Source organism: Elaeis guineensis, chromosome 12, assembly GCF_000442705.2.
Source record: "Elaeis guineensis isolate ETL-2024a chromosome 12, EG11, whole genome shotgun sequence".
In the NCBI taxonomy this organism is placed as follows: domain Eukaryota; kingdom Viridiplantae; phylum Streptophyta; class Magnoliopsida; order Arecales; family Arecaceae; genus Elaeis; species Elaeis guineensis.
Window position 1 is genome coordinate 15770390 of NC_026004.2, and position 18754 is coordinate 15789143.

An 18754-nucleotide genomic window follows, 5' to 3' on the forward strand; every position below is an offset into this window, starting at 1 on the left:
TTTGTGATGGCTATAATTGTCATAAAAATAAAATATTTATTTGCGACGGCACAATACAGTGGCAAAACGTTATTTGCAATGGTATCTTCTATCGCAAATAAATGTCACAAATACATCTTATACGACGCTTTTTTATGACGCAAGAATTTACCGTCGTAAAAAGTTGTCGCAAAAACTTTTTGCGACGGTATTCCACCGTCGCGAAGCTTTTACTGCGGTCGAAACGACGACAGTTAAAATACCGTCGCAAGACCGTCGCAAATACGTTTTTGCGACGGTAAGTCATTATTAGTGACGGCAAAATACCGTCGTAAAAAATACATTTTCCTGTAGTGATTGGTAAGGAAAATGACAAATAAATACGCTATATTTAGAAGCAAAGGAACCGAATACAACTATTGTCAAAAATGCCTCCTACCAAATTTGTCCACCGTAGATCACAGTCAGCCTCACCAATAGGTTCTTGGATCTGACAAGTCCCTCGCAATATCAGAGTGACCTAGAAAGCAGCCTAGAAAAACACATATCAATCACAACTATCATCATATAACTACCAAATTCAACAATCAAAAAAGCAACCAACTATCACTATGAACAAACCGCACAAAGAACACCTAATCAGATGGTACTTCAAGATCTATTCACATACCAACAATCACGATTTCTCACTGCCTACCCGAACAGATGCACAATGGAATCAACCGCGCCAACAACGATGCAATGCAACCATGCTTCCAACTCAGAAACCATATAAAACCACAAACTAGAGTGATTCATTGTGAAATAAAAAAACAGGGAAAAAATATTTCTCCCACAAAAGCCACGGAAAAAACTAATTTCCCACTTTCGTCTATTATCTCCAGTGATAATGACATGACATGAGCAAACAACCAAATCCTAACAACAAAAAATCCAATAATTTGGTTGACGATAACCCGAAATGGCCTCAAAAGAATCCATAGGTCGGGGGCGAACAAGAAGCCCTAACCAGAAGGAGTAAAGGGGTAAACACTACATGCCTCCAGTTCTGAGATCTTCCTCGTGGCATCATACAGCTCTTTCAGGGGCCGTTCGCGGCGATTCCTCATCCTCCGCCCCTGGCGGGATCGGCTCCGATTGGACGACCCTCCTATGGGGTTCCGGGGAACCGCAGGCGAGGGAATTAGGGTTTCCAGCCTGGCCGCCGGCACGAATGAGGCGGAAAAATAGGCCTTTGGGAAGAGGGAGGGGATAAGAAGGGAAGAAAGGGCTGGGAGGGGACGCTATCGGGGCGTACGGCGGGAGATTGGAGAGCACCCGGGCTAGAAGGGATCCGAGCGATAGAGAGAGATAGAGATGGAGAGAGAGAGGAGGGGGTTAGTTTTGGGGATTTCCGTTGGAATCCATGGCGGAGAGAGAGGGCAAATGAGGGGAGAGCCGGAGAAAAAGAATCGGAGGGGGGAGGCCGCCCTTATAAACACCAGCTACGGTCACGTGTACTTCACATGATTTTCCTGGGGTTCCTATTTGCACACCCTTGTCTTCTTAGAATTTTATATTATTATTTCGTTCTTGGAGGAGAAAAGGAAACAAAGAGAGTGCATTTCGTGAAATGAAGATATTTTTATCTGCATACTTGGAGATCGCAGCTCGAAATGTATAAGAAAATTCTACCAAAAAAAAAAAGTATAAGAAAAAGAATTAAACTATAGTCAGACATCTCTTTGAAATAAAACATATGTACTTTGTTGGTAAAGTATCATTATTGGATCTTTTCATCTCTTGTTGGAACAAGATATAGAGACAAGGTGAGCGCATCTTCTATCAAAAAAAATAACAAAATAAAAAGAAAAAGAAAAAAAGTGCGTGCATCTTATGGAATAGAGTGGTTTTAGCGTATGCATACTTAAGAGTAGTATGAACATGCATGCCTTGCCTGAGCATCACAACACATTAACAATAATTAGGGTTTTTCTTTTTGTTTTCTGTGAAAGGGTTTAAATTTGTTACATTGTAGTTTAAAATGTAAGTCAACCAGACATCTTTTCTAAAATAGCTAGCATTAGGTATGTATTGTGTGCATGATTGTAGCATACATATGCCTTTTATAGAAAATATGCTCCCATTTAGGGCTCTTTCTCTCTCCTATACTTTTAAGAAGGAGAGTACAAGAAAGGAAATGTATCTTGTAAAGCAGAGTGTCAACTTTTTTAAGAAGAGATGATGTTTGTAGATGATTGGATATCTATCAATGTGCATGCCTTGTTATATGCATTACAATCTATAAGGATGATCATAGCTTTTATTTCTATTGAAAGGTTTGGATAATTTTAATAGTGTAATATAAAATAAAAAAGGGTAAGGAGAATGTTTGCATGTCCCCAAACATTTGGTAATATGTATTCATTGCTTTATGCATTACAGCATGCGGAGGTGGTCATGGCTTAATTAGTTTATATAGAAACATTGGAATATTTTCATTGGTATAATTTCAAAAGAAAAAAAATGGTCAAACTAAAGTAATTTTCAAGTGATTTGCAAATTTTATTTATGGATGATATTTATAGATGACCAGGCATTTGGATTCATGCATGCCTTGCTTCATTCATTAAAGTTATGTGAGTAATCTTGCATTTTATTTCCATCGCAAGATTAGAATATTTTCACTGTTATGATTTAAATGATGAAAACACAAACTAGAGTGAGGCTGATGCAAGCGTAGTATTAACATTCTTTTTTTTTTTTATATAAATTTTGTTAGAGAGTGACAAAAAAAAAAGGGGAGTGCATCTCACGAAAAAAGAGCAATTTTACTAAAATAGTGCCTATAAAATGGATAATTGCATGTGCTTACTGGCATTTGATAGCATATATGCATTGTTCTAGACTATGTCTTATATGTCAATATATTTCACCTCCAAACCTTGTTTTATATTAGATTATTGGAGTCGGGCCTACTTTAAATGACATATATTTTGATTAGAACAAATCTGCTGACATGCTTACCCTCTATTCCTCTCTCTAGTGTTAGAAAGACAAATGGAGATAAAGAGAGTTCATCTCACAAAATAAAGTAATTATATAACAAATTTATTTGGAAAATAATTTCTAGAATTGGCATGCATCTCTTTGGGGTGATGTAAATAGAGGTGTTTAAGCTTTTTTTTTTCCTCCCCTCATTGATAGGTTTGAAGTTTACCACCTTCATGTCATGGTTAACATGGGAAAATGCATTATGAAGTGAAACGAATTTGAAAATAATTGGCAAGGGCATGTGCAATTAATGCATGTGTATATTGCATAAAATAATCAATTTACAAGAAACTACATCCACCATGATTGCCATCGATTACCTCGAAAAGAAAATATTGAATTTAAATATAACAAAATCGTATATATCAGTTCTTAATTATGATATAGAGTGATGACATGCATCTTAAAAACTTTAGTATGATGTCAAAGTTATGGCATTTCTTTATCTTAACAAAAATTAGTTAATTGAAAGCCGCCTACCAATTAGTGTTTTCTTTTAATACCGCACGTCGCAGGCATTTAAATCACCAAGGCCATCTCTTGCCATGGGGCACGCTAGGTTTGTTGATTTCATATAAAGAATTTTCCAAGGGGACTTTTATTTGAGTAAAATTCAATTAACTTGCCCAATGATGCTGCTAAATTTGAAATAAAAGCTAATTTAATGCAATGGATAGCTTACACAAAGGTGCAATGTCCAAGGGCTTCTTCTTCTTCTTCTTCTAAATCGCGACTTTTCTTAATTAGTGAAGGGTGACTATGACATGCATTTTTTTGCACAAAATTCATTAGAGAAGTCAATTTGAATTGTTGTTCTCTGAACTCTTAAGTTTTGTGTTTGTGATTTTGAATTTGATATCCACCACTGCGACCTGCTTTCTGCCTATGTAATCCAACCTATTGTGTTCATGAATTGGATATATACATGCAAGCAAGCATATGCTAATTGGTCACCAGAGGGTTGTAGTCAAGCCAACTACTTTTGATGACATATATATCACCCTAGCATGGCCTAACATAGCCTGACCAGTTATCAATCATGGTATGCAATTTCAGACAGATGTTGTCAATATGACTTAGTATTTTTTTTTTTTTTTAACCCATCTAACTCAAGTCACTATGTTCCATAGTTTGGTTACTAGGCAACCAGAACACTCATATTATCATGCTAAGTGTTGATCTAGAGACTACGTGCCTTATCTGTCAAAAAATAAAAAGGCGGACCTCATTATTATTGGATAATTAATAAGGGAACTCTTGCTTATTATTTATTTTTGCATGTTTTATGGAGAGAGACTACGAACATGACTATACCCGGAACCATCTAATCTTTATCCAATTATTTTAGATGTCCTTTTGGATCCTTGGCCGCTAAATGTTTCATGAATTTTTAGAATAATTGAACCATAAGAAAGAAATCTGTTGTTAATTGTTCATATGAATTACAACATTTACATACATATGGAGAATAGATTTTAGAATAATTAAATAGTTATAAAAGATCTCTTATTAATTATTCATTTCAGACACTCTGCGCAGCGAGTAATTATCATAAAGTTTAAAGGATGGATCTTAGGAAAAATAAACTACTCATGAGGAACCTATTACTAGTTATTCATCTCATATGTACTCTCTCTTTCTCTCTCTCTCTCTCTCAAAGGGAGGAGGAAGTCGATCGGGCTCCACTCACTAACTAAGGACTATAAATTATCTAATATATTTGTATAGAAATACAAGAAAACAAATTTTAAAATATATTATTAATGAGTGTTCCTTAGTTATTATGGAAATTCAAAAGGGTGGGCCTTAACATGATAATACCATCAACAAGCAAGCATTCATTTGGCATGTTGTAGATATATAGATCAGAAACAAAATCCCATCTATACTCTCCATAAGGAAACTCAAAAGCATATATCCCTAGGAGGATAATAAATTATTTTCATATTTATCAGTCTCCAATAACAATTATGTTTTTCTGATCCTCTCTCATCAGCCATCAGCTATGGAAGCTTAGGATAGATCTCACAGATGGTCTAGCTCCCTTTTATCTCTCTCTCTCGGTCATGATTAGATTCGGATTAGAGCATGGATGGAGACTTTTATCATCATAATTTCTTTGTTCTTCTTCCCTCCATCTTAATGATGACCACCAGTTATTTATCGACCACTATTATGCATGGAAATAGTATGATTTCTTTGTCTCCTTTTTTTAATTTGGAGAGCTTGGATAGGTATCATGAAGATTTTTTATAAAATTTTTTAAATAATAAAACTTTATTTTTAATGCTTTGCTTTGAATCAATCTTTACAAATTATTTATGTTCACGCGCACCTATTTATTTATTTATTTATTTTTTGACTAGCCGCTTAATAATGAGATAATGAATTACAACAAGCATCAACTCTAGCAAGATAAAATGAAGATTGTTGAGGCAAAAAGGGAGGAATCAAAGTTAGCGAGTCAATTGATAGGCTGATTGTCTTCCTTATACACATATAAAACCATTGCCAATAGGATTGAGCATAGAGATGGCAATTTTAGCCGACATGCTGGGTACCTGATCTGATCTGATCTAATTAGGATCTAAGGTAAGTACGGATTTTAAAAAAAATATATATCCAAAAAAAATTTAGGTCAGATAATAATATATTCCACTTTCAATCTGATTCAATATAATTTTAATCTGTATCTTCATTTTAAAATGATAATTATTTTATAATAGTTGTATATATATATATCTGATTCAATTCGATCCGATGTGGTCCAAAAATCTGATCCAATCCAACTGGAGATGGATATAATAAAGTGGGTATGAGTATTAGATTTGTAATTGTGGGATAGATATGAATATCGGCTAATCTGACTCGTATCGAATCTGTTGCCATCTCTAAATAAGCACAACCATGAGGTACCAAGAACGATGGGAGGAGTTGTTCCCAAGAATTCAAGCAAGCACGGTGGTGCAGTCACCTTCTAACCACAAACTATAAACTTGTAAGGTTGATAGGAAAATCCTTAATGCCTCCTATTGCTGCTGTGAGCTCACCTATATTAACCGACATAACTTGATGGGGGATGGTGGTGGTTAGAAGTGCCCATCCCTGGTGGTCTCTCACCGGCACCCGCCTTGAAGGCTGGCACTGAAGACGCTGTCTTTGAGATTGAAGTGTCGGAAAGCCAAGGCTTAGTTAGCACATTTATGGAATTGCCATGATCTATTGCCCATCAAAAATAGCAGCAATCACCTTCCTAGATTTAGCCACCAGTTTAAAAATAGAGAAGAGGCATTCTTAATTTGATAAATCATAGATTGACCAGTTTCCCTCAAATCTATACTTAATTAGCAATCATGATAGAGGCCCAAAGAGAGTTTGGTTGTAGAATAAGCCTTCTAGTTAATTTGCATACAAGTGTTTAATCTTACAGACTGTTTTTGTCATTTTTGTAGGTCCACAGGTGGACTGTTTTGATGCTCAGTCAAAGGACTATTAGAGATTATCAGTTTAAATGTTGCATTGGCTACTAACTTTGTCAAGATAAATTCTGATTCTTATCCAAGTAAAGCTAATTAATATCAACATGCACTCTCTAAATGTAGGTCTGCTGACAATCTGTGTTTCCTCTAGGACATACTCCTTGACCAAATGATCTTTCTCAGCTAATTTTGCAATAAGATACTCATTTTGCAAGGCTGCGAGGGTTCTTCTAAATAAGATCATGATGGACACTGCAATTATGGAGCACATGCATGTGCAGTCACATATCTGATGTGCATCATTATGCATATAAATCTGAGAAATTAACTGAAACATCATATCTCTTATGGACTGGATACTTAACAGCTAGAGTTAAAACTTGGGTTAAAGATCTGATCATGGGGGAGCCCAGTTGGGGCTACTGCTGTCATTTCTTTTGCCCACATTAGTTTCTTCCAAGCGTTTAGCAGTACAATTACAATTTTCTTGATTTTATAAACTAAGTTCTTGATTATAAAACAAGGGGAGAGATCCTTGTTAAGAAGGGATGGATTAATGTGAGTTCAAGATGCTGCTTCTGTGATCAAAGGGCAGAGACCAATGATCATGTCTTTTTACACTGTCCTTTATTAGACAGATATGGAACAGGCTCAAGGTAAAGATCAGATTCAGAGGTCATCCCTCTTTATTATTATCCCTTTGGACTTCTTGGAGAACAAAAGAAGTTAACAAAGCTTACATAGAAGCTTGGAACAAGCTTGTGCTCATGATGTGCTGGACACTTTGGAAAGCAAGGAATAATAGAATTTTCCTGCAAAAACAGCCATCTAGTGATGGAGCAACTATTGTGGGCCTGCGCCTGTACAAAGATTGGAATTGTCTTCCCAATGCTATTGTTACCTTGATCTGCATTCTTGGAAATAAATTGGGTGGGCTTTTGCCTTTTCGTTATACTCAAAAATAGAATTTCTTTTGAAATATTTTATATTATTTTTGTTTCCATGTGATAATGAAAGGCAGATTTGGCACTTGTCTCCTTGAGCTTAGGCAGTGCTGATTGCATTTGAAACATAGATGCAAATAGGAATAGAGTTTCACTCATACTCTTATCAGGGGCATGAAGATTGTAGGATCTACTTCTTTGGGTATCATGAGTTGTTACATATGTTATTAGTTGTTGCTATCTATAATCCATGCTTGCTGTTGTATATGTGTGATATTTGGACAATAAATAGACCATGCAAAGATTTTATTTTTATTTTTACCTTTTTTTTCCTTCATGTAACCGTTATCAAGATTATGTAGACATTAACCAATCATTATCTATGCTTGCAGATGAATAATATTCTTGCACTCATGGTCCAGCACACTGCTGTAATTTTAGGCATGGACTTCAGAAAGTTCATGACCAGAGTCACTGGCCATGGTATATCGTGGAATTCGGCACATGATATTGCAAACAACATTTCAGACTCATTGTGGAGCACCTTAACAAGATGAGGAATGTGGAGCTAATTCAGGGCAAAGAGTCCAACATTGTCAAGGACTTTAATTCCTTTAGACGAGCAGAGGGCAGTGAATGCAGAGTTCAAATTATATAGTTGTAATAAAAAGCAAGATATATTTTCTGTACAAGTATTATCAATGAATTGAATGAGCTTTCAGTTATATGAGCATATATTTGTTACAAATCCTAATTGTCTGTTGCAGTGAAGATGTGGTGATACTATTGATCCAGCGTAATGCAGAGCAGTCACAAATTGAATTCTGAAGGAAGGCAGGAAGAAAAAAAGATAAAAATGGGGGTATATCATTGTAACACCAAGTAGGTCGATCAAGTTTACAGTAAGTTCAGTAAATTATAATTACAAAAAGTTACTAAGCTGTGAACATTTTACACTTGGAATTAATATTTACATATGTGTGCACACATTGATTGACATGTCTAGATTTATAGGCATTATGGTTATCAAATGTAGCGGAGCATTGTATCTAAATATCTTTAAAGAAAGGAGTTGACGCACTATCGTAATAACTCAGGATTTCATCCAAAAAGACTAGTCAGAAGGTATTATTTTGATTTTTTGATTTGTATAAATATCCAAGATTTCTTCGGTGAATAATCGATATCGGACTAAATATACGTTTGCATAGGTTCTGACGTAGAACTTCACTCAAAAAAATTATTCGGAAAGTATTATTTGGGTTTCTTGCTTCTGTAAAAGTGCTCAAGATTTTTTTAATAAATAACTGATGTGAAACTAAATATATGCCTGCATAAATTCTCACAACTATCATGGAGCTTCACATTCACAAGGATGGATGCCGATTTTGTTAGAATCGTGAAACTTCGAACATCATTCTTGATTCATCTCAGCAATGTAAATTGATTTTGTGATAATTTTTTTGTTGATTGAAAGAAAAATTGGGCATTGATCCTACAAATGGTAATCACACACAGAAACATATCTATGTATATTTCTTCAATTAATGATTTCATTTAAAAAAAAAAAAAAACTATGATGGCTTTGCTTTGTCAGTGGTTTCTTTGTTGGCCGAATCATTTACTGATGCCACCTCCAGGAGTTTTCCCAAAAACAACTAAACTTGTCTTGCTCGTTTCAGTTAATTTTTGCTGAAGTAGCATCCATATTGTTTCACCCGAAATCCCCAAACAAAAAGGCATATTCCCATCAGTAAAGTTGCACTATATGAGTGGGGAATACCATTCCCTCTATCTCCAAAGCATATGAATATTCTAAACTTAGATGTCAAGCTCTTTTGCCAGATTCTCTCTCCACAAGAGTAACGTTTTATCCATGGAGAACTTTTAAAGATGAATGCTATCCCTTGATTTGCCGTTTACCGCCAGGGAATGGGAATCTTAAGTGTGTGGGTTCCACTTCATCTGAAAAAAGAGGGCTACTTGAGAAAGTAGTTCCTTAAGTGGCATATCTATTCCAGCAAAGGAAAATCTTAAAAAACTTAATGTACTGTCTCTTATATTTTTTCTTCTTTGGATGATACATAATTCTCATAATTATTCATGAAATATTCTTAGTGAGTGTTGCACAATAATTGCAGTAGAAAATAAAGAGATCTGGTGAGTGATATAAGAATTGAGTTCATGAAAAACATCTCCAGTGTTATCAACGGGGGGGAAAAAAGAAGAAAAAAACTCCGTTGTTGATCATTTGATGAAAATTTCTATATACTTCTCATATCAAGATCAACGAGCAATGATACAATGATATGCATAATACGGATAAAAACTATGCATCTTTTCTTTTTCCCCTTTTTGTCTGAAAAGAGAGATTTATGCTGTCTGTTGATCGTGGCCTTATTCTTTACCTTTTCATAAAAAAAAAGAAGACATTATTCTTTACTTTAACTAAAGCAATCTTCGTAAGTATCAGAAGCAAGGATGAATGACAAACTTCATCTAAGTATCAGAAGCAAAACCAAGAAAATCCTAGAAACTACCCATGAAGTTTTGATCCCTATAACATATTTCTCCTCCCTATAAATAGATCAGCCAACTCCCTTGGCTAACCGTGTAGGATCATCCCATCTGCAACTAGCTTGTATACAATTTCTAAGACAACAAACATGTCCCTCAGTAGCTTCTTCGGTCGAAAGCCCACAAAACACACCAACCCTGAGCCCATCTCTATTGACATATGGGATCCCCTCGAAGGTCTATCCCTTGCCACCACGCTCGCCGCAATCTCATCGGTTAATGCTACCGCCAGTATGGATTGGAAGGAAACTCAGGATGCTCATGTCTTTATAGCTGACCTCCCGGGGGTGAGGAAAGATGAAGTAAAGATAGAAGTGGAAGAAGAGAAGATCCTGAAGATAAGTGGGCAGAGGACTAAAGAGAGTGAAGAGAAGGGTGATAAGTGGCACCATGTCGAGCGGAGCGCTGAAAGGTTCCTTCGTAGTGTGAAACTACCACCAAATGCAAGTATTGAACGCATGAAGGCTGTTCTTGAGGATGGAGTTCTTACAGTGACTGTACCCAAGGATCAAGAGAAGAAGGTTCGCGGGAGGTTTATTCAGATTACAGACTAACTTAATACCTCTGCTGCTTTATACGTATCACGTAATATATATAGTTGTATCAAGTGATCATCTATGTGGTTTGCTAGATATCGGAATCTTGGTGTGCTTGGAAAAAAATAAAGGTGCAGCATGGTACATGGAAGAGTGCTGTAAGATAAACTGAATGGAATATTCTATTTACTTGTCTGCTTTTTATTTTCTTTGGACAGATTTCCTTGCAAGCTCAGTTCGAGCATAGACATGAGTCGTATACTTTGATCGCTACTAGTAATGATATGGATGCTTTATGTGTGTATGTGTGCGTAATGTAGGCTAATTCCTGAAAGTAAATGGAGAGTAGAAGACCATCAGTAGTGGTCCCTGGTATCTTATTCTTAATCATGTGATTCACTATGGTAGTGTTTGGTTGCCCTTATTCCCGATGGAATAATGGCTTATTCCTATTTATTCCCCAAACACTAGATATATTCCTGATAGGCCCCATAGATTTAGCTAGTCTGGTCAACAAGCATTAATTGTACATTAATTACACCTTATTCCCATCTATCTTGAATAAGCTATTCCATGTTGGACCATAGAATAGCTTATTCTAACTCCTTAATGAGAAATAATTACAGTTTATTCTACATTATGGAATAACACTGCCATATTCCCGATGGGCTCCGTAGATTTCCAACCAAACACTAATTTAGGAAATAGCTATTTTAGGAGAATTTGTATTCCTATTCCAAGAGTACCAAAAGGACTATCAAACACTATCCATGGGACTCTCTCTCTCTCTCTGGTTATTGGGTGAAAAATAAGAAAAACACATCATGAAAAAACTAATTAAACATGTAAAAATAAATTATGAAATTAGTTTATCCCTGCTCTACTCTCTCCTATGTAAATAATTTTAGCAATAAAAGCCGAATGGCACACTCTCTGCTTCCCTTTTTCTCAAAAAAAAAAGAAAAAAGAAATTAGTTTATCCCTGTAATATATATTCTTTTCAATATCAAAGTTCAATTCATTATCTTGTGTTAGCAAGAAAATAAGTGTGAGAAAGGTTGATCTTTAGGAACCATGATCAAAGTATGAAGACTTCTTAAATCATTAGCAAATCATCTCATCAGAATCTTGTTCCAAACTCAAATATCAAAATCCATTGCGCATCACACTCAGCTTATATCAGAAACAAAGTTCTCTTTTTTACAGTAGATCTAACCAACAAGCAAGCATGATAAACCTCCATGGATTTGGCAGGGGTCTATGTGAAAATGATTCAAATTCCAATTTTGTTGGATATGGAACTTGATAGTTAGACCTGATCCTGTCAAATCAAAATGGATCCAATTAGACTTGGCTAGCACTAGTTTATCGCATTTGGATGTAACCTCCTATATTATATTCAAACCCGACCTAACCTTATTAAGGAAGACTCAACCCAATCCGAGCTCACCTACAGAGTGGATTCCTTTGGGTTTAAATTTTAAACTTATAGTCAGGTCCTCCTAGATCCCAGTCGACTAGAACCTAAGTCCAAACCAAATCATTACTTGCAGGCTGAAATTAAGTTTGGAATGACTACTCCAAAACCCTAACACGACTTATTCTTTTTATAATTGCTGGGATTATAATTACTTCAGGATGCATGACTACTCAAATGGAAATCATTTTAAGCGATGTGGACCACAATGCAGGAGACAAAAAAGGTGCTATTTCATGCAAGGAATATGGCTTAGATAATGGCTGTCACTTTCTCTCAAGAGGGGGAAAAGGGAAAAATGCCTTTGAAAATATCAAGTCTTAGAATATTGACATTGTATAAGGAGTTAAACGTAACATTCATCTCTTAAGTTTGAAGTTTGAACATGTCCCAGCAATCAGAGAGCTGACGAGCCGCAATCAACAGCACTGATTTACATTTAATACTTGAGTGATGTATTACCTATAAAATTCCTAATGCAGTGTTTGAACTAGTCCCAGCAACCCCATCGCCGAGACTGGTCCAAAGTTGACAGGACTTACTTATGTTCAATATTTAAACCATATAGGGTGCTAATTGTAAAATTTATAACCAAGTTTCAACAAGTCGCGGTTCTTTCAGCCTTCGAGGGCTACTTTGAAGTTATAAATAAGACTCAGTTATGTTTCATAATTAAGTTTTCAAGAGCCTTATGTGCCAGGACTAGTTCAAACATGATAGCCAATATATATACGGGGAAACTTTCACATAATTTCCCACGGAGAGATGCTATTACCTCAAGGTTCTTGAATTTAGGTCTCTTCCTCGGTTTTCCCTGTTCCCAGTCCATCTCTGAGCTTGTTCTTGGATTCCAAGTTGGTAGGCGAGGGAGAGGAAGCTGGCGCTACAAAGTTTTGAGGCAAAATTGGCATGGGAATGGAAGGAGAGGACGTCGGCAAAATGACACGAACAGAGAGGCTTCCAATTTGTTTCCTATTTTTTAATCCATATTCATAAATTGTCTCCATGTTGCTGCTGCTGTTTTTTTTTTTTTTTCCTGATAAAATTTGTAATACATATGAATTATTCTAGGTAGGTATCCCTACATATCTCTCTGTCCTTTTGCAGAGGAAGTACATTATGGGTATAAATATCAATTTTTTTTTAAAGGAAAAAATATCTAAAAATTCAATCGAGCAGAGAAGTCATCACTTTTTAATTTTAAAACTATTTAATATTTATTGAGATAGGTCCTTGTCACTGAACCGACCTTATCCAATCGATCTCGATTGGAGACCTACCTTGATAAAAGCTGATGTCATTGGGATAACATCGATGTACAGCTACCGATGCGGAGCCAGATCGTAGAGATTATCATAAAGCCAGTCTCGGTGCAAAGCAGGGGTCACCAGACGGCTGACCTCATCAGAAGATCATGATCTCCCGGAAACCGGCCTCATTGGGAGGTCGATCTTGTCTGAAAGCTGAGGTCGGCAGAAGTTCGATCTTAACATCATCTGGACCTAGCGACATTGTCCAAGTTAAAGGCTACATCGGCCAACGACTGGCCTGTTTCTCCGATGGCACCGATGAGAAACCAATGTACTTGTCTGTCGCGATAGTCCTGGTCCAGAGATCGGGTTCTTCAGCTGCCTATAGTGCCTGGTGCTTCAGATCGGTCATCTACCGATCTGACACTTCAAATCTACTTGACGAGCCTGGGACTGCTGGCATGTGGGTTACTCACCTCGAACTGCTTCCAATCTTTTTCATCTTGCTCAGGCTAGTGACCGACCTGGATATCGACATCGGCCAAACAGCCGACGATCAAGTGTGGCCACTGTACAATCCCATCGAGTCACATCAAGTCACATCATCCTGAGATCATACTCTAAACGGTCTGCCATGCGCCATTATAGGACACCACAAAGTGATTAATTATGCCACATGCGCGTGATAAGGCCCATTGCCGCAAGCACCGATGCACCGGACAAAAGACACACCTGCTGATGGGGCCATTTAAGGATGCCCTTATATGGCTCCATATGATTGGACATTATTGGAATGCTCTCCCATCCTTTCATTCTTTATTCTGTTCTCTCTATAAATGGAAGTAAGAGAAGATCTCCAGGAGGTATGCATACTCAAGTACTCAGGGCCCGAAACTCTGCCTTGCTCACTCCTCCACCTTTTGAGCTAAAAACTGATTTGAACATCGAAAGGTCATTGCCGAAGCCATCTCCGACGAAAGCTATATTTGCAGATTTTTCGACTGTCACCAGACACCACCGGCAGACCTTTTCATCCAGTCTGAGTTGACCCTACCTCCATTCAATGCACCATGAGCCCTCACTCTTGTTCTCGACCCTCTCGACTATGTCTTCTCCCGATGAGTGGTCCTTCTCCACTAGTTCTTTGCCACTCGACACTCTGATACGACGATCTGACTATCCCATCAGAGATGAGCCACAACAGTTTGTCACGCCAGGTAGGAGGGAGAAACATCCTTTCAAGAGTTATAATGACCAAGATGAGAGTGCAAAATGCTTTCCTTAGTTTCGATTGACACTCATCGCGATGCGACACACTTTTGATGACTTTCGGAGAGCTGAGTGCCTCACGATCAAAGGAAACAACAGACCAACAATAGGTTGCCACCTTGATGCAGCAAGTTAGAGTATTGACGGAGGCTGTCCATAGTCTCCAGCAGACTGCGGAGTAGCAGCAACAGCAGCAATGGTGGATAGAGGATTCGGCATCGTGGGATGTACCCTTTAGGCAGAGTCTCCGGCCCTATTCTCCATCCCACCACTTGTCTCGACACTTTCATCAGACGGCTTTTCAATCCATCCGACGATCGCCACAAGCTGACTCTCGACGTACTCTACGTGCCACTTTCGGTGATCGCCGGCCCTCTTCCCCTCGATGAGCTTTACACAAGGGGAAGAGGCCGCGATCCCCATCACGATCTTCTTCAAGGAAAGGTTCTACCCCTGGATATTTCAAGAGTCCCAATGAATCTCAGCAATAGTTGGATGAAAATGATCTCAGACTGAAGGAGTTTGATTGTCGTTTGAATCGGCTCCAAGCAAACAATCGAGATCCTACTGATGAGCTCGACGTCAGCATCCGTCCACCCTTCTCTCGATGGATTCTTGATGAATCAATTTCAGATCGATTCAAGATGCCACAAGTGTAACCGTATGATGGCTCCATCGATCTGCTAGACCATCTCGAGAGCTACAGAGCTTTCATGCTTCTTCAAGGGGCATCCAATACCCTCTTCTGCATCGCCTTTTCGGTCATCCTCAGAAAAATTATCCGAACATAGTACTCCAAACTTCAATCGGAGAGTATCTATTCATTCGATCAGCTCGAACATCTCTCCCTAACATACTTCGATATCAATCGAAAGATGTCACAGACATCTGACAGTTTTTTCTCTGTCAGGCAGCAAGATAGAGAATCTCTACGAGACTTTGTGGTGCGTGTCAATGCTGCCACCCTAGAAGTCTGGGATCTTGATGAATCGACGGCCATTATGGCCATGAAGTGGAGACTACGTATTTTCAAGTTCATCTATTTCTTGAACAAGATGCTTTTTTAGACGTTTACTGAACTCCTCCAGCATGCGCAAAAGTACATCCGAGCCGAGAAGGGCAAGACTGACCGATGTTGATCTGAGAGGAAGGATCTAAAGAAGACGATCAAGAAAGAAGGAACTTCTATGGGACCCAGTTGACCCCGCATTAAGAGGAAGGCTCCACCTTTTCGACCAAGCCTAAGGCCAAAGAACTTCGGCCCTAGATACGATTTTTACTCTCCTCTAACTACTCTTCGTGCATAGATCCTTATGGAGATAGAGGAGAAGGACTACCTTCAACGACCCCAGTCGATGAAGACAAGAGCAGCATTCTATAACTAGAGGCGCTACTGTTGGTTCCATCACAATTACGACCATGACATTGAGAGGTGTATTAAGCTGAAGAATGAGATAGAGGATCTGATAAGATGGGGATACCTCAAGAAGTACATTTGAGACCAACCTATCTAGCTGCTGGATGACTCTCAGCCTCAGCCACACCTCGATGAAGAAGCTCATGCTCAACCTACGATGGACATGATCAACGTGATCTCGATGGGTTCAAGACTTCAAGGAGCTAATGACTTAGAAAGCTCCCCCAAATATCGATGGTCGAATGACGACATCATCTTCTCCAATGAAGATCTGCAAGGAGTCCAAACTTCTCATAATGACGCTGTTATTGTATCAATGATGATAGTCAATTATGATGTAAAATGATATCTTATTGATAATGAAAGCTCAGCCAATATAATTTTTTACGATTGTTTTTCTCTAATGCAACTTTTTATTGATCGACTTAAACCAATCAATGCTCCTTTAACCAGATTCACTAGTGACTTGGTTAAGATAGAAGGAGAGATAGAACTTCCTATTATTGTTGGATGACCACCTCAGCAATTGATCATGCAACTCAATTTTTTTATGGTCTGGGTTCCTTCCACCTATAATGTTATCTTGGGACGATCTAGATTGAGCACGCTCTGAGCAATCATCTCAACGTATCACTTAGTCGTGCGTTTTTCAACGAAAAAAGAAACAAGTAAAATGAGGAAAGGTCAGCAGCTGACCCAACAATGTTACTTAACCATAGTCAAAGGAAAGAAGCCGACTGAAGCTCTTCCCATCGATGATGGACTGGATCAAAGAAAGAAAGAAAGTCGAGGAGAACCCACAGAATGACTCACCTCGGTGCCCTTCAATGAGGAGGATCCGACCAGAACTGTTCAGGTCGGATCTTCCTTAAGTGATGAACCAAGATAGAAGCTGATCAACTTTCTGAGAAAGAACACAGATGCCTTCGTCTGCTCTGCCTCAGACATGCGGACATCTCACCTGATGTGATTGTCCATCGATTAAATATCGACGCCAAGCACAAGTCGGTAAGATAAAAGAAAAGAAGTATTGCTCCCGAGTGATAGAAAGCCATCGACGAGGAGGTCAACAAATTGCTAGCAGCCGACTTCATCTGCGAGGTGACCTATCCAAATTGGCTTGCGAATGTTGTGATGGTTAAGAAAGCTAATGGCAAGTGACGAATATACATCGACTACATCAATCTGAATAAAATTTGTCTGAAGGACAGCTTTTCACTATCCCTGATTGATCAACTAGTCGACGCTACGTCGGGCCATTAGCTGCTCAGCTTCATAGATGCTTTCTTTGACTACAATTAGATTTGGATGGTGTCGGAGGATAAGAAAAAGATGACATTCTTCACCAACAAAGACTTGTACTGCTACAAAGTCATATCTTTTAATCTCAAAAATATCGAGGCTACACATCAAAGGCTGGTCAACAAAGTCTTCAAGAACCAAATCGATCGCAATGTGGAGGTCTATGTCGATGATATGCTCGTGAAAAGCAAGAAAGCTACTCTCCATATCGATGACCTGGCAGAAGCTTTCAACACCCTAAGAAGATGTCGAATGAAATTGAACTCGATTAAGTGTGCCTTCAGCATCACGTCTGAAAAGTTTCTTAGTTTTATGGTGATGAAGCGAGGTATCGAGGCCAACCCTGAGAAGATCAAGACGATTCTTGATATGAAGCCCCCGACCTCTCGACGGGATATTCAGAAGTTGGTAGGATGCATTGCATCTTTGAGTTGGTTCATCTCCGAGTCTGTAGAGTGGTGCCTCTCCTTTTTCAAAATCCTCAGACAGATGAACTTCACTTGGATGGAAGAATGTCAGAAGGCTTTCGATGACCTGAGGCAGTACCTGAGTTCACCTCCACTTCTGACAAAGCCAAATATCGATGATGAATTACTCATGTATTTGGCTGTGGCTCCTGAAGTCGTGAGTTCGATACTAGTCTGAGAAAAAAATAAGGTACAAAAATCGATCTACTATATAAATCGGATGCTGTATGGGATGGAAGTCAGATATCCTCGGATCGAAAAGGTGGTCTTCATGATCATCATGATAACTCGACGATTGCGACCTTATTTTCGGACCCACTCAGTGAAAATTTTGATCGATCTTTCTCTGAGGACTCTACTTCAACGACCAGACACTCCGGAGAGGATGGCCAAGTGGATGGTCGAACTCAGTGAGTTTGATCTCTCTTATGTTCCGTGATCCTTGATGAAGGCTCAGATACTTGCCGACTTTGTTGTCGAGTGCACTCTGATCGATGACAGCCAAGTCGAGGACTGCTTTCAAGGAAAAGCTTCGGAGCCTGCATGGATTCTACATGTGGATGGAGCCTCAAACGTCCAAGGCTGCTATGCGGGTCTCATTTTAATCAACATCAACGGGGTGGTGATTGAGTACGCCCTTCAGTTTGACTTCGAAACTTCTAAAAATCAAGCTGAATACGAAGCTCTGATAGTCGGACTAAAGATCGTCAAAGACCTCAGTGTAAAATGCCTAAGGGGGTTCACCGACTCGCAATTGATCGTCAGACAAATCCTGAAAAGAATATGAGGCCCGAGATCCAATTCTCTCCAGATATCCGCAGAAATTTAAATCTCTGTAAATAAATTTTGGTTACTTCGAGGTCTACCACATCCTCCACTCGAATAATGTCCGAGCTAATTCTCTATCCCGACATGCTACATCTGACTGTGGCGAGTTGGAGAGGATCTTCATTAAGCATCTCAAAAATCCAAGTATCGACATCGAGGAGGAAGTTCACCAAGTTTAGGTCGGTCATAAGCCGAG

At 38.6% G+C, this 18754-nt stretch overlaps 1 protein-coding gene and 1 non-coding gene across 2 annotated transcripts in view; one reads left to right on the top strand and one right to left on the bottom strand.

Moving 5' to 3' along the window:
• Positions 1–1416, bottom strand: part of LOC105055018 (uncharacterized) — a 30231-nt gene extending 28815 nt beyond the window's left edge. The window contains exons 1-2 of the transcript XR_012135807.1: positions 1020–1416; positions 419–499 (exon numbers count right to left, since the gene is read on the bottom strand). This is a non-coding gene — a transcript (uncharacterized protein). The remainder of the gene's footprint in view (positions 1–418; positions 500–1019) is intronic.
• Positions 1417–9993: 8577 nt separating this feature from the next.
• Positions 9994–10746, top strand: LOC105055017 (18.9 kDa heat shock protein). The gene has a single exon (XM_010936704.4). The coding sequence runs from the start codon at positions 10102–10104 to the stop codon at positions 10564–10566; it is 465 nt and encodes a 154-aa protein (XP_010935006.1). The 5' UTR covers positions 9994–10101; the 3' UTR covers positions 10567–10746.
• Positions 10747–18754: the final 8008 nt, after the last annotated feature.

Coding starts and splice junctions, on each gene's coding strand:
- LOC105055017 (XM_010936704.4), top strand. CDS start 10,102: ATGTCCCTCAGTAGCTTCTTCGGTCGAAAGCCCACAAAACACACCAAC.